General features: G+C 43.8%; 1 protein-coding gene across 3 annotated transcripts in view; it reads right to left on the bottom strand.

The window, feature by feature from the left end:
- Positions 1-18,482, bottom strand: part of CATSPER4 (cation channel sperm associated 4) — a 54,416-nt gene extending 35,934 nt beyond the window's left edge. For 2 of the 3 annotated variants that reach the window (XM_081961701.1, XM_081961702.1), the window contains exon 1: positions 12,600-12,727. In XM_081961701.1, coding sequence (XP_081817827.1) covers positions 12,600-12,602 — 3 coding nt within the window. In that variant the 5' untranslated portion in view covers positions 12,603-12,727. Of the gene's footprint in view, positions 1-12,599; positions 12,728-18,454 lie in introns of those variants that run through there. The other variant, XM_081961703.1, reaches the window with a different exon arrangement.
- Positions 18,483-21,401: the final 2,919 nt, after the last annotated feature.

Below are 21,401 nucleotides of genomic sequence, written 5' to 3'. Positions count from 1 at the left end.
CACCTGACTATGGGAATGATGCAACGGTCGTTAAGTGTGAAAAACGGTCCTGTCACTCTTTTCAGTGCCGTTGTAACTTTGAGCGGACACTAAATGAACTGTTGTAAGTCGAGGACTTTCTGTCTACGCGTAGATGGCTTCATTTGAAAGCAGGAGCCGTGCTGCAATTCTTTTAATGCAATCGTAAGCTTCTTTTTCAAAAATATTGCTCATCTTGCTCCATGGGTGCACTATTTTCATTCCATATTGCCCTGTTTCCCTGAAAATAAGACCTCCCTGGATAATAAGCCCAATTGGGCTTTTGAGCGCATGCACTAAAATAAGACTTTCCCCCCAAAATAACCCCCTCCCCGAAAATATTGCAACACAGCAGCAGCCATGAAGTGACCACACTCGCTGCCTCCTGCACCTCAAAAATAATAAGATCTCCCCAAAAATAAGCCCAAGTGCTTATTCCAGGGGGTCAAAAGAAAATAAGACTGTCTTATTTTCGGGGAAACGCAGTACTAGCAAGGAAGCCTGACAGCTACTAAGAAAATTACTTTTTATGAGGTGCGTTATTCCTATTTGTTCTGCCAGCAATCCATTAACATTCTCCTTTAAAAAAAAAAACTTCTGATACGAGACAGATTATAAATACACGCCATACCCTGTGCCCGAGTAAAGAATGTGCCTGCGCATATTCATAGAGTCTCTCTAATGTTCATGGAATGCCCGAGTCTTCTCAGCATGCGGGTGAGGCACTTTTCGAAACAGGTGTTCCATCGGGAAACATCAGCGCGAGGGATCTGATCAGAGAAGTTAATTGAAGAAGAGGGGCCTGCGAGGGACACTCAGTGGAAAACGCACAGGCTTTGCATGTAAACAGTTGCAGGTTCAATCTCTGCTTTGGCTGCGCATGAAGGGATACTGTCTAAAATGCGGCAAACACACACATACAGTGCAGAAGCGGGTTGCTACCGGTTCGCACTGGTTTGGGCGAGCAAGTAGTGGAAATTGCGACTGGGTCACCAAACCGGTAGGGACAGCCGGCTGGCTACACCCCTGAACCAGTTCCCCGGTCACCCATGACGCTCTGGGAGGGCGAAAACTGCTTCCCCCGGGCGTCGGAGGCTTTCCAGAGGTTGGAAACAGACCTGTTTCCGGACTTCCAGAACTTCCGGTAGGCCCATTTTCCCCCTTCCGGAGCCTCTGCGCAGGCCCTGTACTTACCAAACATGATGAATGAGCCATGTGAAGACTCCCGGGAGGGGAGAGGCAGGCTGGGAGGGCAGGGTGGGCATGGCCAGCTAGTGGTGGCATTTGGGAGTTCGCTGAACTGGGCAGAATCCTAGCTAGAGGACTGCACAAACCTGCGCAAACCCCCAGCGGCCCACCCCTGAGCGTCATTGTTGTTGTTAGTTGCCTGTTGTTACCTTTCTAACACATTAACAATGTTACCGTAATGATCCCTAATTCAGTTTTCACCAACCAGGTGGCTTGCAGCTGGAGAGGATTACCACCCCCATCTTCCCCAGCCAGCAGGGACACCTACAGGGAGTATAGTTAGATAAACCTGGTTGAGGAAAAGGCAGCTTTGTCTGTTACAATGTTAAGGGTTTATTAAAAAAAAAAAAAAAGCTCCGGGATTTGTTGTTGGTTCCCATTAATGCATTCCGAGACTCACTGCTTAGGGAGCCATCTGTTTCCTGCAATTACTATCAGCAAAATGCTTTTTACATTTTTTTTCTTCCAAAAGGCTCTTCTGGTTTAACTACATTGAGGCCGAACATCAAAATACTGAATACTGGCGTCGGGGAACTGCATTGACAGACAGAGCTGGATTCAAACTCTCGTAGCCGTAAACAATACAACTATGCCCAGATAGAGGGGGGAGGTTGGCATTAACTGAATGAAGAGAATTTGCTGAAACAATAGCAATAGCACTTAGACTTATGTACCACTTCACAGTGCTTTTACAGCCCTCTCTAAGCGGTTTACAGAGTCGGCCTCTTGCCCCAAAATGAGTCTGAGTCCTCATTTCACACACCTTGGAAGGATGGAAGGCTGAGTCAACCCTGAGCCTGGTGAGATTCGAACTGCCAAATTGCGGGCAGCCGGCAGTCAGCAGAAGTAGTCTGCAGTACTGCATTCTCACCACTGTGCCACCACGGCTCAGTGGTTAGAGTGAATTATGTAATGGGGGGGGGCTTTCAATGCTTATTTCCCTTTCCGTTAAAGGTATGCCAGAAATCAGTGAAGTCTTGTTCAAATGACACAGTTATTAACGAAGCAACTAGATAAGGTGTTCAGCATAACTCACTTTTCTTTATAATTTCCCATAATGCCTTGATAGTTTTTATTCCAGTGGCTTTGTCTTTCCTGTCCTTAAGAGTTAGGGGAAAAAGCTGGTTTCATCTGCAGTCTTTTTGTTATTCTTTTGGTGTTTTCCTGGCACTGTCATAGTTTGTGTGTGTGTGTGTGTGTGTGTGTGTGTGTGTAATATCCCGCAGTTATCTCCACATTAATAATGATCAAGTACTAATATTTCCTTATACATTTTAGTGACCTTTCCTTACGTAATTGGTGTTTTCTTTCATACTTTTAGATTTCTAATTTCTGTTTCTGTTAGTTAGCAATTGATAAAACAAGTCCCACGTGAAAAAGTATTCGAAGCCTTCTTGATTTTAATTGACAATTTATTCATTCCTGCACATTCTAATATTTATTCATTTTCATATCTTTGTTTTTCCACTGTTGTGCAAACACAATTCCAGCAGCTGTTAACATGTGTAAAATTAAATGTGTATTGTATTCCCTTTGAAATACCCAACAAAATATTTCTGGTTTTAAATCCATATCTTGCTTTACCATTGCTTCTAACCATGACACCACTAACTCTTGAATAGCTACTTGGTCTGACCTAAGTACTGAACTTAATTCATATATTCCTGTTTTTTGAACTGAGGAATAAATTTTAGAAAAAGAAATCTGTATTGCTCTGTGAATCTACCTATGACATTCATTCTTGATCTAACTTCTTAGATGAAAAACTGTATCTTTCTTGTTTGTTGGGGGGGACATCCTTCCTGAAAAGACTGTACATTGTTGGGTGAAAACAGAGGTCCCTTCTGTTACCTGTAGTGTAGTCCTCAGCTTACAACCACAATCGAGTCCAATACTGCTTTATTTCTTTTGCAGTTAGTATTATTTAACAGGATGAAGAGGCAACAGAGTATGACTGCTAGGACAGTCATCTTTCCTATGTAAGTAGCTGTTTTATTGCTTTGTGTGCTGGTTTCATCCTTAATGTGGTAGTGCATGCAATTAAAGTCTTCCTTTCTGTGTCTCTTTGTGCAGGCCATTCATTGGAGCAAGGTGGTCAGTTGGTGGTGATGTTGAAGACACACAAAAGGACAGTCATCTTCCCTTTCTATTATTTTGTGTGCTTGTTTCATGCTAATGTAAGTGCATGCAATTTAAGAGTTCATTTGTGTCTCTTCTTTGTGCAGGCCATTCATTGGAGCAAGGTGGTCAGTGATATTAAAGACCGGTAAGGACAGACATCTTCCTTCTGTAAGTGGCTCTTTTATTGTTTTGTGTACTTATTTTAATCTTATTTAAGTAGTAAGTGCACAAGATAATAAATTTCCTTTTTTTTAATATCTTCTTTTTGTAGATCATTCATTGGGGCAAAGAATTCAGTAACATCGACTTGGCCCACCCGGTCAAATGACTGCCAAGTCACTCCCACCTGGTTCTATGGCCGCCGAGCCACTCCCACTAAACAGGCCACACCTACAGAATAGATTCTAAAAATTTTTGAAACCTACCACTGAATGGAATGGAATAGAATAGAACAGAACAGAACAGAATTAGAGTAGAGTAGGGTAGAGTAGAGTAGACTGAAATGGAATGGAATAGAATACAATAGAATAGAATTCTTTATTGGCCAAGTGTGATTGGACATACAAGGAATTTGTCTTTGGTGCAGATGCTCTCAGTGTACATAAAAGAAAAGATACATTTGTCAAGAATCATGAGGTACAACATTGCAAATGATAGTCATAGGATACAAAAAAGCAATCAAATCATACCAGGAAACAATCAATATAAATAATAAGGATACAAGCAACAAAGTTACAGTCAAACAGTCATAAGTGGGAGGAGATCGGTGATAGGAATGATGAGAAGATTAAGAGTAATAGTAATGCAGACTTAGTAAACAGTTTGACAGTGTTGAGGGAATTATTTGTTTAGCAGAGTGACGGCATTCGGGGGAAAACTGTCCTTGTGTCTAGCTGTGTCTAGAAAAGGAATACAGAGAACTAAAATTCCCCCAAAAACTTTTGGGTTGCCTTAGTGCCGCCATGTACTCAGCAATAAATGGGTAGAGGAATGTCCTAAATTTATCTTTCTCCCACCTTCAAATGGAGATCTGTGATAAGCCCATCCCTCTTCCTAAAAAAAAAAAATCAAATGAAAGGATATTGTCTGAAGGACAAAGAGAGGCATCAATAGTCTTTAGTACTGAGCTGAAAATTCAGGCCAATGCTTTGTCTGAACATCTGTGAATCCTTGAAGAGGGCACAAAGGACTGAGCACACCCCTGTCCTTGCATTTCTCTTAACATCCTGGGAATTTTCTTTCAGTATTTTCATTGTCAGCTGTGTGAATGGGGTGAGCTGGGCAGAAGGACAAGCCGTGGGTATATCCTATCTCCAACCTCATTTGGGAGCATCACGCTTTCCCCCTCGGCTTTTTTCAGATGAGGGGAGAAAGGCACTGATGATGTTATCTAGTTTGGGTAATGAAACATCTGGAAGAAAACAAGAGCACCCAGGACCCCTCAATCCTGAGCTTCAAATATTCTCCTTTATAAGAACGGACATTCTGCCTCCTGAGCTATCAGCAGTGAGCTGAACGGAATAACAAGAGTTGGAAGGGAGCTTGGAGTTCTTTGAAAGAAAAGCAGGGCAAATATACGTGTAAATAAACCAGGGAAGAGCAATTTAACAGAGTTAGAAGCAGTGGTGGGATTCAGCCAGTTGGCACCACTTTGGGAGAACCGGTTAACTTTCTGAGCAGTTTGGTGAACTGGTTGTTGGAAGAAATCATTAGGGCAGAGAACCGGTTGTTAAATTATTTGAATCCCACTACTGGTTAGAAGGGACCTTGGAGGTCTTCTAATCCAGCCCCCCCTGCTCAGGCAGGAAACCCTATACCATTTCAGACAAATGGTTATCCAATCTCTTCTTTAAAACTTCCAGTGTTGGGGCATTCACAACCTATGGAGGCAGGTTGTTCCACTGATTAATTGTTCTCACTGTCAGGAAATTTCTCCTCAGTTCTAGGTTGCTTCTGTCTTTAATTAATTCTCGTTCATTACTTCTTGTCCTGCCTTCAAATGCTTTGAGGAATAGCTTGACCCCCTCTTCTTTGTGGCAGCCCGTTAGATATTGGAACACTGCTATCTTGTCACCCCTAGTCCTTCTTTTCATTAAACTAGACATACCCAATTCCAGCAACTGTCCCTTATGTTTTGGCCTCCAGTCCCCTCATCATCTTTGTTGCTCTTCTCTGATCTTTCTAGTTCTTTATATGTTCTTCACATGTTTTAGTTTCAAGACTGCATCTGTGTCATCACGTTGTAGAAAATCAGCAGGGGAAGATATCTTCAGAGATATCCCCAGGAACGTTTCACTCCCCAGTGCCCTTATTGCACCCCAACATTTCGGGACAGTCCATCCCTCCTTCTTTGCTCACAATTTCAGAGCTAGCCCGATGGGATTTTTGCCGCTGGGAAAGGAAGTGCAGCTGGGGCAGGGGTGGGGGTGGGTGGGAGTGATGTTTAGGAGAGGGGGTGGGAGAGAAGAAGAAAAAAGGGGAATGCTTTTCAAAAGGAACTTTTGCAACCCATTTTTCAAGCGAGCAGGAAGCAGCAGCCAGCCTGCTAACTTGGGTGGCACAGCCCTCTGCAGCTGGGACACTACCCAGACTTATAATTATCTCTAATTCCTCCCCTGATGCTGCCACTGTGTTAACGATGCCCGCAGCTGCACGCTGAAGGGGCAATTAATTGCCTGGTCCACGTAACCGTGGTTACGTGAGGGATCCAGAGGGTGGGTAAAAATGGAAGGTAATTGATCTAAAACCTGGCCGGAGGATGGATGGCTGCAGAATGGATTTGAGATCACAAAGGAAGCTACGGCTAGTAGCTTGGGCTGTACTTTATTTATGTATTTATTATTTGTGGGTGGCCACCATTTAGTGGTCACCCACCATACTTCCCCTTACTGTAAGGCAACAGGGGAATGGGGTTGAGATGATATAGGTCAGCAGCCCCCAACCTTTTGGGCACTGGGGACTGGCTCCGGGGAGAGGGGTTTCTCTGTAGATTAAAGTGGGTGTAGTTTCGCATGCTGCATGCATCCCACGGATGGGCTTTTGCTTGTTTGCCTGGATCAGTTTTTCTGGCATGCCATGGCCTAGTGCCAGTCCACAGACCGGGGGTTCTGGGGGGACACCCCTGATATAGGTGCACACCCCTCCACACACACAAATGTTGCAGAAGCTACATAGCTTTTTAACCAGACTCCTGAATTCCACTGATGATAACCAGATGTGAAAAAGTGGCTTTAAAACAACAACAATTTTGGCCTGCTGAACTATGTCACCCAAGCTATTCCAGTTTTTAAAAGTATGATGTGTGGGGTTGTGTACGTGATCCCTAAGCCTAATTTACAGGGGCCAATTCACTACAACCAGGTTAAGCAAACCACTGATTGTCAGGTTCAGAGTATTACTTCACTGTGATTTTCACATTCCTTCATGCAAAAGCATCTTAGTTTTTTGCCATATTATTCCCCCCCTCCCTCAACTGTTTAATTCAACACAGTTTTTTTCCTTTATCTATCCAGGAGTGAATTTGGAAAATAAAGCAAGGGATTAGGTTAGTAGTAGTGCATTGGGGGATGTTGGGGGGATACCTGGGTTGTTTTATAGGAATAGGAATACTCTTTATTGGCCAAGTGTGACTGGACACACAAGGAATTTGTCTCTGGGGCAGAAGCTCACAAGGTAAATACAAACAATAAGGTAGTAAGCCATAGATCATAAATCGTAAGATACAAATATTTTTATGCCCATTATACAGATGATCAGCTCAAGACCCAATGAAACGACTATGTTATCTTATACTGTAAAACAGTCATCGTAAGGGTTATTTGCTGGAGAAGACTCCTGTGAGTCTCTTGGACTGCAAGGCGATCCAACCAGTCAGTCCTAGAGGAGATCAACCCTGACTGCTCTTTAGAAGGCCAGATCCTGAAGAGGAAACTCAAATACTTTGGCCATCTAATGAAAAGGAAGGACTCACTGGAGAAGAAAATGAGGTGGCTGGATGGAGTCACCAAAGCAGTCGGCTTGAGCTTCAATGGACTCCAGAGGATGGTAGAGGATAGGAAGGCCTGGAGGAATGTGGTCCATGGGCTCGCGATGGGTCAGTCACGACTTCACAACTAACAACAAAAAACAACAACTAATGTCCCTTTCTGAAATAACAATCTAAGGGTCACTATTTGGTTCATCCAGTAGATGGTGGCAAAGTGTTACACTTCATTCAGATGCAAAGATCCAAGGGGCCAAACTACATTAACACTTTGCAGTTAATTGACCTGGGGAACTGGGTCCTCCCTTTCCAGTTCACTAATTTAATACAAACAAGAGTGTTCAGGGGGGAAGAGAAACAAATTTTGTGTAGAAACTGGTCAAGAAACATAAAACTCTTTAGGTTTTATTTGGAGAGTGTTTAAACCAGGAACGTCCAACCTTGGCAACTTTTAAAGATTTGTGGACTTCCCAGAATTCCCCAGCCAGCCATACTCCTCCCATTGCTGATTGGGGAATTCTGGGAGATGAAGTCCACAAGTTTTAAAGTTGTCAAGTTTGGAGAGTCCCGTTACAGGACCACAACAAGGATGGACAGAAGAAATGATGCTGGATAAAGAAAGAGATGGGGGAAAATTCCAGGTTGGCTTTAGATCAGATGTGTCACACACTTGCCAGGGCCACATCCGGTTTAGCAAAGGGGAGAAAAGGTGTGATATGTCATGTGACACCGCCATGACAGTGCAAGTTTGATACCCCTGCTTTAGATCAACAAATGGCTGTAAAGTGATGTGACCGGTTTATGTTATCAGAATAGATGGAGTCAAGATTTTCATCCCAAATTTTGATAAAGGGGGATTAAGAGAAAGCTTAAAATACCTATTTCATATTCTTTAAATTTATGTGGGGAGAGGAAGGTGGTTGCCTGCTCGTGTGGTTTAAAATGGTGTCATAAAGGTAAAGGTTCCCCTCGTACATATGTGCTAGTTGTTCCCGACTCTAGGGAGCGGTGCTCATCTCCATTTCAAAGCCAAAGAGCCTGCGCTACCTGGACGTCTCCGTGGTCATGTGGCTGGCATGACTAAACGCGGAACGCGCATGGAACGCTGTTACCTTCCCACATAAGGTGGTTCCTATTTTTCTACTTGCATTTTTGACATGCTTTTGACCTGCTAGGTTGGCAGAAGCTGGGACAAGTAACGGGAGCTCACTCTGTTACGCAGCGCTAGGAATTCAAACCACTGAACTGCCAAACTTTCTGATCAACAAGCTCAGCGTCTTAGCCACTGAGCCACCACATCCCTAAAATGGTATCATAGGCCTCGGTTTTCCACCTTAAAAGCTCATCCCAACCCTGAAGCAAGGGGAAAAAAGGGCAAAGATCGTCCCCACCCACTCGTAAGGGAAAGTTGCACACCTTAGAATTTCCCCAGCCCCTATTCCAAACGTTGCATTTAAATTGCCAATCTCACATTAGAATGACCTTTCAGTTTTACAGAAGGAAGTCTCATTGCCTTAAGAGTTACTCTTGAGGTATAGCCCACATCAAGTTCTCAGTTTAGGTGCTATTATCTTGGTTCCTGAAATAGCTCATTTTTATTTTTGGTCTCTGAACAACAGTTTACCACTAAGTGTAAAGTAACTCAATGGGTTAGGTTCATAGAGGTAGGCCTCAACGTATAGCCCTTTGTTTAGCAACCATTCAAAGCTACAACGGTGCTGGAAAAAAGTAACATGACCATTGCAGAGTCCCCATGGTCACATGTTCAAAACACGAGTGCTTTATTCGTGTAATTATGATGGTTGCACGTATTTATGAGTCTCTCATCTGCACCTCCATAACTGTCTAGTTTGGCTCTGCAACCCAACAAGACAGAGAACGACTTCAGAGGATAATTAGAACTGCAGAAAAAACAATGGCTACCAACCTGCCTTCCATCGAGGACCTGTACACTGCACGAATCAAAAAGAGGACTGTGAAAATATTTACAGACCCCTCACATCCTGGACATGCATTGTTTCAACTCCTACCCTCAAAACGACACTATAGAGCACTGCACACCAAGACAACTAGACCCAAGAACAGTTTTTTTCTTTAACACCATCACTCTGATTAAAAAAAAATCCCTCAACACTGTGAAACTATTTACAAAGTCTGCACTTCTATTAATCTCCTCATCGTTCCTATCACCCTAGGAATGATACTTATGATCTATTCTATTCTATTCTATTCTATTCTATTCTATTCTATTCCATTCTATTGGTTGCAGTGTCCCAGGGATGTAATTGACATTTAATGACCTTGTGATTCATTTTAGGTAGTCATTGTACAAAATAAATACAACGAAATTGGTTTTAGCCTCACTGGTGCAATCTATGACAACAAATACAAACAACATAAATATAAGTATAAAGAATAATCATAAGCATAAAGTATTTTTTAATTTCACTTTTTAACAACCGATTGAAAAAGGATTGTAAAATCAGGTGAAACCCGCTTAATGAAAATTCAATTCAATTGTGATTGTGAATCGAGGACTACAAGAAAACTCTTCTATTTAGATTCATAGTTTGAGCTGGTAGGACAGCATTCTATGACCTTCAACCTGGCTAATAAGGGCCCTTCCCTTCTACTTATCTTCAGAAACTTTGTTTTTAAGTGCGCTCACTTTGGCTATGGGAAAAATGGTGAATTACCGGTAGTCCTTGACTTACAACACTTCATTTAATGACTGAAGTTACAACGGCACTGAAAAAAAGTGACGCGTGACCATTTTTCACACTTATGACCGTTGAAGCATCCCCATGGTCATGGGATCGAGATTCAGACACTTGGCAACTGGTTCCATATTTATGACGGTTGCAATGTCCCGGGGGGGAGGGGGGGTCACAAGACCCCCTCTTCAGATCTTCTGATAAGCAAAGGGGAAGCCAGATTCACTTAACAACCGTGTTGCTGATTTCAGTGTTTCACTTACCGTATTTTTCAGAGTATAAGACACACCTTTTTCCCCTCAAAAAAGATAAGTGAAAATCTGGGCGCATCTTATATGCCCAATACAGCATTTTTGGCCTACTGAAACTCTGCCCCCTTTGCAAAAATGGCCCTGCAGAGGGCTTGGGAGGCTTCTAGAGTGCTCCTGGGGGCTGGGGAGGGCAAAAAAAAAGCAAAAATGGGCCGTTTTTGCCCCCCAGCCCCCAGAAGCCTCTCAAAGCTCTGTATGCTCCTTTCCCACCCAAAAAATGGGCCGTGCAAGAACAGCTTGTTTTTTGCTCATTTTTGGCTCTCCCCAGCCCCCAGGAGCACTCTAAGAGCCTCCCAAAGCTCTCCATGCCCTCCCCCCCCCAAAAAACCGTGACGTGCAGAGGGTTTGGGAGATGTACAGAGTGCAAAAACTTTTTTTTTTAAATTTACCTCTTCAAAATCATGGTGCGTAATTACTCGTCTTACGTCTTATAGTCCGAAAAATAGGGCACTTGTGGCAAGGTCCTAAAATGGCGCAAAATTCACGTCTTGCTTAGCAACAGAAATTTTGGCCTGTTGTGATCATAAATTAAGGACTACCTCTATGGGTAAACGCCAATAATTGTAGGAGTTATTAGCATCATTCTCTTGCTCTCCAATTATTATCGATACCCTCCAGTATTCTCTGATATTACTATAACAAACTTTTATTTTTGAGACCTAATGAACTACACTAGCTGAATCTCATTTTCTAAGCCTTTCCTTTTTTTTCCTATTAACATAATACAAGTAAGCAGTTCAATCCCAGCTGGTTCACATACTAGGCTAAAATAGGATTGGCTACTTTGGTGACTCAGTGGTTCACAACACTTTACTCTTCCTCCTCTCCTTTCTTTCTGATGGCACAATTCATTGTGTGGATGAAGACATCTGGTGGGTAGGCTATGGCGTTATCCTAGCCCCAAACTACTGAAACTTCCAAACTATTGTAGGAAGTTAGCACCCACCCCTCTCCTAGGAAAACGAGATATTTTAGGAAATATTAAAAGGGCAGAATATTTCCCCTAAAAGGGGAGGCAGAAACTCATACGCCCCCTTTGTCAAGGGGCCGTTAAGGCCCGAGCCAGACTATTCTACATAACAAAGATCTACCTCCTTCAGGCAGAGACATAGTAGGAATTGCACAAAGCTCTTTCATTACATCATCAACCCAGCAAGGCTCAAACAAGATTGGGGCTGAGGACAACCTGCATGGGAGTCTGACAACCAATCAGAATACAAGCCCAAATTCAAAAGCCCAACAGAGGGTATAAAACTCAGGGACTCTCAGCATCTCTTCCCTTTTTTTCTTCTTCACCCAACATCTTCAAAGCATGTGATCCTGTCCACCATTAAAAACCATCTTTCCAAGCAGCCTCCGTGTTTCCAGTGTCTTTTTCCCCACTTGGAACTGAACCCAGAAGGACATTTCTTCCAACACTGGGATGAAACCAGTGTTTTGACACATTCCAAAACTTTCTTCTGTTGACTGTACACGCGCACACACACTGTACAAAGAGACGGTTGAAAACAAAACCCCTTTCCTGTTCTGTTCAAGGTTGACTCAGCCTTCCATCCTTCCGAGGTGGGTAAAATGAGGACCCAGATATGCTGACTCTGTAAGCACCCCTTAGAGAGGGGCTGTAAAGCACTGGGAAGCGTTATATTAGCCTGAGTCCTAATGCTATCCCTAGTTAATTACAAGTAATCCTTGACTTAATACCACACCCAACGGAGCCCCAAGTTTATGTTGCTAAGTGAGAAATTTGTTAAGGGAGTTTTGCCCCTTTTGTACGACTTTTCTGGCCAGATCTGTTAAGGCAATCCCTGCAGATGTTAAATGAGTAACACGGTGGTTAAGTCAACCTGGCTTCCCCATTGACTTTGCTTGTCAGCAGTTGCAAAGGGGTGGGGGATGGGGGTGTCACATGACTCCGGGACACTGCAGCCGTCATAAATGTGAATCAATTGTCAAGCATCCGGATGTAAATCACATGGCCGTGGGGATGCTGCAAAGGTTGTTAAGTATGAAAAATGGTTCATAAGTCACTTTTTTTCAGTGCCGTTGTCATTTTGGTCACTAAATAAACTGTTGTAAGTCAAGGACCTCCCAGGGGAATAGTTGACACTCCCAGAATAGTTGACATTCCCAGAATCACACACAAATCATTTTGCTTTTATCCTCACAATCCCACAAAGTTTTAAATGGAAGAACTGGCCCACTCACCATGGGAGCTTTTGCAACTCAGGATTTGAACTCAAGACTCAGCCCATGCAAGCTAGAGTAACCCCTCCATTCAACTGCTTTAATAGCACATCATCACCCCACCCCTACAAGGCCTCTCTTGGAGCAACTGTTGGAGAAGCCAGCAAAAAATGCAACAAAGGACCAGCCCACCCACCTATTTACACACACACACACACACACAATATCCTTTCACAGTAGATGCAGCACTGGGAAAAAATGCTCTTTATTGGAAGTTCATCTTATGCAGCTGTCAGAAGACACAGCCTCTCTCTGCCAAGGGTGGAGGGGGGGGGGACAAAAAACGTAATCGCCACCCTGTTTAACATACATCTCCCCCCCCCCACCTCCCCTCTTCGATCTTCTTGGAAATGATTTTAAATCACTTAAGGGCTGGGCTCAGTCATATTTCCACCCCCCCTTCCCTCCCTCCCTGGTCTTCTCCTTCAGCACATTTTTAAACAGCGATTAAATTAAACAGATCCTGATGCACGCGGAAACTGGGAGCACCCAGCTCCTTCCTCTCTTGAACAGATTGGATGGGAAGGGGAAAATGCTGGAGGAAACCGGTGTGTGTGTGTGTGAGAGAGAGAGAGAGAGAGAGAGAGAATGTGTGTGTGAGAGAGAATGTGTGTGAGACACACACACAGAAACAGACATTGTGTGTGTGTAGATAGAAACAGACTGTGTGTGTGAGAGAGAAAGAGAGTGTAGGTGTGTGTGTGTCCAGGAATTATTTCAGAGAGACAAATAAACAAGCAGTGGAAAGACCCCCAAAGAAGAGGCGCCTTTCGATCTCCTCCCACTTGCCCCTCCCCAAAATAACCCTGCGAAGAAATGATGATTCCGTATGTGTGTGTGTTTGTGTGTGTGTGTGTGTTTTAAAGGCAAAGCCTTTGCTAGGGATTTTGCGTTTCAAGAATAATTGATGGCCTTTGTAATGAGGCTATTAAAGGGCTAGGAGAGAGGGAGAGAGGGAAAGCGGGCGTGGAGGGGGGGGGGTGCGGGCGGTGGAAGGCTTGGCTGGCCCGCTCTCTTTCAGCCTTGTGTGCAGACGTGTGAACGCGAGAGAGAGAGAGAGAGAGAGAGAGAGAGAGAGGGAGGCAGGCGCATTGAAAAGTTGGAAACCGAGAGGCTGAGAGCGGCGGCAGGCAGGGCGGGGCGGTGGAAGGAGCAGAGACTGGGAGCTCAGACAGCCTGGCGCCAGCAAACACCTGCAACAGCTAAGAGGAACACAATGGCAAACACAGGTGGGGGAGTGCTGTCAAACGCGGCCTCTCCCCACTGTTAATCACGGCTGATTGCATCAGTTTCTACCGGCTGCCAAGACCCACCAGCAGCGCCGGTTAGGATTGTTCTGTGTCAGGATTATTATTATTTTTTTGCTAATTTAAAGCAACTTTGCATTAATCTCTCTCTCTCTCTCTCTCTCCCTCTCCCTCCCTCCCTCCCTCCCTCCCTCCCTCCCTCCCTCCCTCTCTCTCTCTCTCTCTCTCTCTCTCTCTCTCTCTCTCTCGGGTTCTGCGATGGGGAAGAATAAAAAGTGATGGAAGGAGGGCAGGGGGGTGGGCGATGGGTTCGTGTCCTCCTTTTCTGGTTAGTTGCGAAGTTGTGGCCGACCCATCACAACCCCATGGACAATGTTCTTCCAGCTTTCTTGTAGAGTCAACGCAACAGCAGTCCGATGACAAGGAAGCTAACCGGGCAGGTGGTTGAGTTGTCAAGGGTAGTGACAGGAGAAGTCAGGAAGAACTTAAGAAGGAAGATATTATGTTGTTGTTAGTTGTGAAGTTGTGTCTGACCCCATGGTCAATATTCCTCCAGGCCTTCCTGTTCTCAGTCATCCTCTGGAGTCCATTTAAGGTCACGCCTGCTGCTTTGGTGACTCCATCCAGCCACCTTGTTCTCTGTCGTCCCCTTCTTCTTTTGCCCTCCATCGTTCCCAGCATGAGGCTCTTCTCCAGGGAGTCCTTCCTCCTCATTAGGTGGCCAAAGGATTTGAGTTTCTTCTTCAGGATCTGGCCTTCTAAAGAGCAGTCAGGGTTGATCTCCTCTAGGACTGACCGGTTTGATGGCCTTGAAGGGGACTCGCAGGAGTCTTCTCCAGCACCAGAGTTCAAAGGCCTCCATTCTTTGGAGCTCAGCCTTCCTCATGGTCCACCTTTCACAGCCATCCATTGCAAGTGGAAAAACCATAGCCTTGACTATACACACTTTTATACACACAACGGGCGGTGCCCAGGAGCAGAGCCTTCTCTGTGATGGGCCCAACCCTCTGGAATGACCTCCCCCCCATATTAGAACTATTACCGACCTCCGCTCCTTCCGACAGAAGCTTAAGACCCACCTGTTCCAATTAGCTGGCTGAACTGATTTATAGTCCCATTTTTAACCTCCTGGCAAACATCTTATTGGGTAGTTTTTAAGGGTAATTTTAATGTTTATTTGTACTTTAATTCAAATATTGTACAGTGCATATCCTACCTCCTCCGTTTACCTATTTGTATATTTAAGTATATCTATATTTTGTATTCATACTGTTTTAATACGACTGTACACCGCCCCGAGTCCTGTTTAGGAATGGGAGCGGTTTATAAATTAAATTTTATTATTATTATTATTATTATTATTATTATTATTATTATTATTATTATTATTATTATTATTATTATTATTATTATTGCATCAACAGAAGTGTATCACAGCGGCCAGTTGTTTCGCCGGATTTGGCATTAATTACTAGTCGGGCCCCACCCAGGGGCCTAGGACGTCGTAACGTATTTTCGTAATATGTGTGCAGATCCAAGCAGTGCAGCCTTTTGCATTTGACTGATGGTGATTTTGTCAATTTTTAACTGTTTTAAATGTAATTCCAGTGCTTTTGGAATAGCACCCAGTGTGCCGATTACCACTGGAATTACCACTGCTGGTTTGTGCCATAATCGTTGGATTTCGATTTTTAAGTCCTGGTATTTCGCGATTTTTTCATATTCCTTCTCGGCGACCCTGCTATCACCTGGTATTGCGATGTCTATGATTGTAACCTTATTTTTCTCAACCAGTGTGATGTCTGGTGTATTATGCGCCAGTATTTTATCCGTTTGTATGCGAAAATCCCACAAGATCTTGACCATCTGACTCTCGATGACTTTTTCAGGCTTATGTTCCCACCAGTTTGTTGCTGTTTTAATATTATAATTTTTGCACAAATTCCAGTGGATCATTTGTGCCACTGAATTGTGCCGCATTTTATAGTCAGTCTGCGCGATTTTTTTACAGCAGCTGAGTATGTGGTCAACAGTTTCATCAACTTCTTTGCAGAGTCTGCATTTGGCATAATCAGAGGATTTTTCGATTTTGGCCTTAATGGCATTTGTTCGGATAGCTTGTTCTTGCGCAGCCATGATTAGTGACTCTGTTTCTTTCTTTAATGTACCTGTTGTTAACCATAACCAAGTTTTTTTTACTGTCCACTTTATCTTTTATTTTTTCCAGAAATTGACCATGTAATGCTTTGTTCTGCCAACTCTCCATTCTTGATTTTATCACATCTTTTCTGTATTCTTGTTTCGTCTGTTGGGCCTTCAATAAATTTTTGTTCTTTACTTCGATTAATAGATGTTCTTGACTTTCTTTTAAATAATCAGCCAGTGCATGTTTTTCTTCTTCAACTATTTGCTTCACTTGTAATAATCCTCTGCCACCTGATTTTCGGGGCAGGTATAGTCTATCAGTGTCACCACGTGGATGTAAACTGTAGTGCATTGTCATTAGTTTCCTGGTTTTTCGGTCCAAAATGTCCAAATCAGTTTGTGTCCAGTTAACTATACCAGCTGTGTATCTTATAACTGGTATTCCCCAGGTATTTATGGCCTTGATTGTATTTCCACCATTTAATTTAGATTTCAAAATTTTCCTAACTCTGTTGGTGTACTCTCTCCTGACAATAGTTTTTATTATTATATAGTTATTTATTATTATTATTGTTGTTGTTGTTGTTATTGTTATTATTGTTATTATTATTATTATTGGCAGGGTGATATCTCTGCATTTTAGTATGCTGTCTAGATTTGCCATCGCTTTCCCACCCAGGAGCAAGCATCTTTTAATTTCTTGGCTGCAGTCCCCATCTGCGGTGATCTTGGAGCCCAAGAAAATAAATTCTGTCACTGCCTCCATTTCTTCCCCATCTATTTGCCAGGAATTGAGAGGGCCAGATGCCATGATCTTAGTTTACTTAATGTTGAGTTTCAAACTAGTTTTTGCACTCTCCTTTTTCACCCGCAGCAAGAGCCTCTTTAGTTTCTCTTCACTTTTTGCCTCCTTTTCTATCTAGCCTTTTCTAGTGGAGTTGGGGACAAGGGAAATGAGGGGAGTGTGGATGGAATCAGATGGATTGGGGTATTCCCCCTCCCCATCAGGAAGTGCTTCCACCTAGAGTCACATAAAACTGAGCAGGGTGGCTACGTAAATCTGCGAAATAAATGCTTGGATGATGCTAATGTGTTATCAATCAGGTTCCCCACCTCCCATGAATTCTGTCCTTTTGTTAAAAAGGAATAAAAGTCCATCTTAAACCAGCAGTGGCCTTGCCACCACATTGAACTCCCACAATGCCCTGTGTGGGATGCCCCTCCCTCCTAGAAGAATGAAATGTTTTGGGAAATATTAAAGGTAGAATATTATATTTCCCTAAAGGAGAAATACATGGGATGCAGTGGCTAAGATGCTGAACTTGTCAATCAGAAGTCGGCAGTTCAACGGTTGGAATCCCTAGCGCCGTGTAACGGAGTGAGCTCCCGTTACTTGTCCCAGCTTCTGCCAACCTAGCAGTTCGAAAGCATGTTAAAAATGCAAGTAGAAAAATAGGAACCACCTTTGGTGGGAAGGTAACAGCGTTTCATGCTCCTTCGGCATTTAGTCATGCCAGCCACATGACCACGGAGACGTCTTTGGACAGCGTTGGTTCTTTGGCTCTGAAACGGAGATGAGCACTGCCCGCTAGAGTCGGGAACAACTAGCACATATGTGCAAGGGGAACCTTTACCTTTACCTTAAAGGAGAAATGGAGAAACATGCTCTTAAAGACAGAAAGCAGCCCCCAGTCTTTCTTAATAACCCACAGCAGATGCCAGCACTTAAGGAGATAAGCAGCTTATGGAAAGAGCAAAGCCAACTATCTAGAAATCTCTATTCATAAGCAAAGCAAATGCTGCATGCAGAAAATCCATTCAAGATGGGACATTTCGAAACTCCTTGCAGCAAAGTTTGACAGCTAACAAAGGCAGAATGATGGGATTTATAAAACAGCCCCTCACCCAAGATCCAACACGGGACGGAAGCCATTAGGAATTGCCCAACACCCTTTCAGAAGACAATGCCCTTCATTGCCCCACCCCCAGAACAGTTCAAACTTTAAACACTCACAAAAACTTATAAAGATCCATCCACTCATTCAACCATTTGTTCAGCTGACCCAGAACGGCACACTGTCTTTCTGTTCATCAATAAACCAACTTTCCAATCAGCCTCCATGCTTGGAAGTGAACCAGATGGATTTTTCTTCCAACACCTGTTTTAGAGCTGCTTCTCATTTTACCTAGAGCTGTAGGAAGGTAGCACCCAGCCCTCTCCTAGACAAAAATGAAATATCCTGGGAAATATTGAAAAGGCAGAATATTATATTTCCCTGGATCAGAAATGGAGAAACATGGTTTTAGGCAGGAAACAGACTCACTCTTAATAGTCCCCCCCCCCTTTCCCAATGGACTATTAGGGGCCCTGAGCTAGTTTATTCTACATAACAAAGATAGGATTAGCCTTCTACAGAAACTCACCACATGGCATCTGGGAACTCAACCAAACTTGGACTCAAAACACAGCCTAGAAAGTTGCCCCTGCTTGGCCCCATGGGAGTCTGACAACCAATCAGAATACATTTCTTACACAGGAACAGGAAACAGAGAGGTGGGGCTGAACAGAGAGTATAAAAACTCAGCAAGCCCCTTCTTTTCTCTCTTTTTCTTCTCCGCCCAACATCTGGAAGCATCTTTTTTCTCAAGACCTCAAGTCACGTGGTCCTCTCTACCGTTAACCCATCTTTCCAAGCAGCCCCAGTGTTTCTAGTGTCTTTTTTCCCCACTTAGAGCCCAGAAGGACATTTCTTCCAACGGGGGAAAGTAAAATGCAATATTGCAGTGTCACTAGTGCAGTTTTCAGCACTGGCATTAAAGGTAGCACAGTGGGGAGAAAAGAGGATGCAAACTTAGTTTGCTCAAATGTGTCTTTAAACGTGGCCGGCGCTTTGCTTAAGTGAGAAACCAGATGATTATTCTTGCTAAATTCATCAGGATCAACAATTTCACCCCAGCTTTGAAATATCCTTCCATATCCTAAAGGGGAAGCATTTAGCAAATGTTTTTAAATGGCACTAATTTTAAACCCCACAGCCTTTGCGCTTTCCACGGATTACTCCCAAACTGTAAATCTCTTGTTTTGAAATTCTTTGGGGAGAATTGAGAAGGTGATGTACCTCGGAGTTTTATCTGGGTTTCCTTGACATTGTAACAGTCTGGAATGAGTGGGCAAATCTCCTAGAAAATCCTTGCCTGCTGCTGCGGATCTTTCCTGGCAATTGCTGAGTTCGCACAACACATTAACCCATGATTAGCTTCGCTGAGTTGCCGAGGTATGTGCGAAACACTGAATCCTAGCTCTACAGACAGAGTGGGATCGTTGGCAAGAAGACTGAGCTGGTAACTAGCTAGACACATCTTAGCCCCATGATAGCCAACCTATGGTGCGTGTGCCCAAAGTGGCATGCGGAGCCATGTCGGCTGGCACGCATGGGGTCATCTGTTCCTCTTCTGGGTTTTTGGCGCGCATGTGCATGTGACGATCAGCTGTTTTTTGCACATGCGGGAGTGCCGGAAACCTTAAGAGCTCGTCTTCCGGTTTCCATTGTGTGCATGCATGCCGGCCAACTGATCGTCACATGCGCATGCATGCCAGTAACCAGAAGACAAGCTGGCTAGTACGCATGCACGTGCCGGAAACTGGAAGTTCATTTCCTGGCGCACGCATGCCCACTTGGCAGTTTCTCTTCCATGGTGCATCCCCAACAAGTGCAAACGCATGCGCACTCCAGAGATGGTATTCAGCCGGTTCTGACAGGTTCTGGAGAACCGGTCGTGGAAATTTTGAGTAGTTTGGAGAACCGGCAAATAGGCTGGCCCTGCCTCCCAGTTGATCTTCTTTTGTTGCCCTTCACAGGAGAACGGAGCTGGAAAGCAGGTTGGTGGAAAAGGGAGGGAATGGGGATTTTGCAGTATCCTTCCCTTGCCACGCCCACAAAGCTACGCCTACAGAACCGGTAATAAAAAAAATTGAATCCTGCCGCACTCCCTTTTCAGCCAAAAAGGTTCACCATCACTGCCTTAGCCTCTCAAGTGAACCCAACCAAACTATTGTCGGAAGAAATGTCCTTCTGGGTTCGGCTCCAAGTGGGGAAAAAGACACTGGAGACATGGAGGCTGCTTGGAAAGATGGTTTTAATGGTGGACAGGACCACATGGCTGGAGTCCTGAACAGAAAAGAGTGATCACATGCTTCAATGTTGGTGGAGAAGAAGAGAAGGGAGTCTCTGGTTTTATGCCCTCTCTGGCTTTTGATCTTGAGCTTGTCTTCTGATTGGTTGTCAGACTCCCATGGAGCCATGCAGGGGCAACTCTCTAGGCTTCGTTTTGAATCCAGGTTTGGTTGAGTTCTCAGATGCCATGTGGCGAGTTGGATAAAGGGCCAATATTATCATGCTTTATAATCCCATCCCCCTGGACCTGAAGGGGAGAACTCTTTATTATGTAAAGGGACTGGCTCAGGCTTTAATGGCTCATTGACAAAGGGGAATGGGCAGGAAGCTGCAGGGAGCTATTCTGTCTTTTAAAACACGTTTCTTCCTTTTTTTTACATCCAGAGAAATATTCTGCCTTTTCAATATTTCCTAGGATATTTCATTTTTCTGGGAGTGATAACTTCCTACACTAAAATCAGAAGCAGCATTTCCTACCATTTGTGGTTTTTGTTTGCTCATTCTCTGATCAAGCCCGCAGAGGAGTAGCCTTACCTTAGCTGCTAAGTTTCCCAGCCAACCATAACAAGTTTTCTTTGCAATTCGGATTTTACAGGGCCATGCTGCTCGTCACTTAATAATTGCCCCAAGATCCTCATAGGATCCATGACCTTGGTTTCAATCTGGAAATGAATGGGGGAAACTTGCCAAGGCAGGGACAGATTTGCCCTGTGGGGATTCGTTCAAAGTTGCAACAACACTGTATAAAAAGTGACTTGCATCCAGTCCTTGTGCTTACAATGCCACATAGCATTTCCACAGTCGCATGATTAAAAATTGGGACACACGTACCTATTGCCACAATTGCACAATTGAGCCCAAAATTTCTGTTGTTAAGTGAAACATTTGTTAAGTGATTTTTGCCCCCTTTTACCACCTTTCTTGCCACAGTTGTTAAGTAGATCACTGCAGTTGATAAGTTAGTTGAGTGAATCTGGCTTCCCCATTGACTTGGCTCATCAGAAGGTGGCCAAAGGGGATCGCATAACCCCAGCAATGGTCATATAAACATGAACCAGCTGCCAAAAGCACCTGAATTTTGATCAGGTGATCGTGATCATAGGGAAGTTTCAAGGGTATGTCTTAAAAATGGTCATAAGTCACTTTTTGAAAGTACCGTTGTAACTTTGAAGAGTCACTAAATGAACTGTTGTAAG

Source organism: Natrix helvetica, assembly GCF_964273705.1.
Source record: "Natrix helvetica genome assembly, chromosome: 9".
NCBI classification, from domain to species: domain Eukaryota; kingdom Metazoa; phylum Chordata; class Lepidosauria; order Squamata; family Natricidae; genus Natrix; species Natrix helvetica.
The sequence above is the reverse complement of the archived record's forward strand: the minus strand, read 5'-3'. Positions and strand labels throughout refer to the sequence as shown.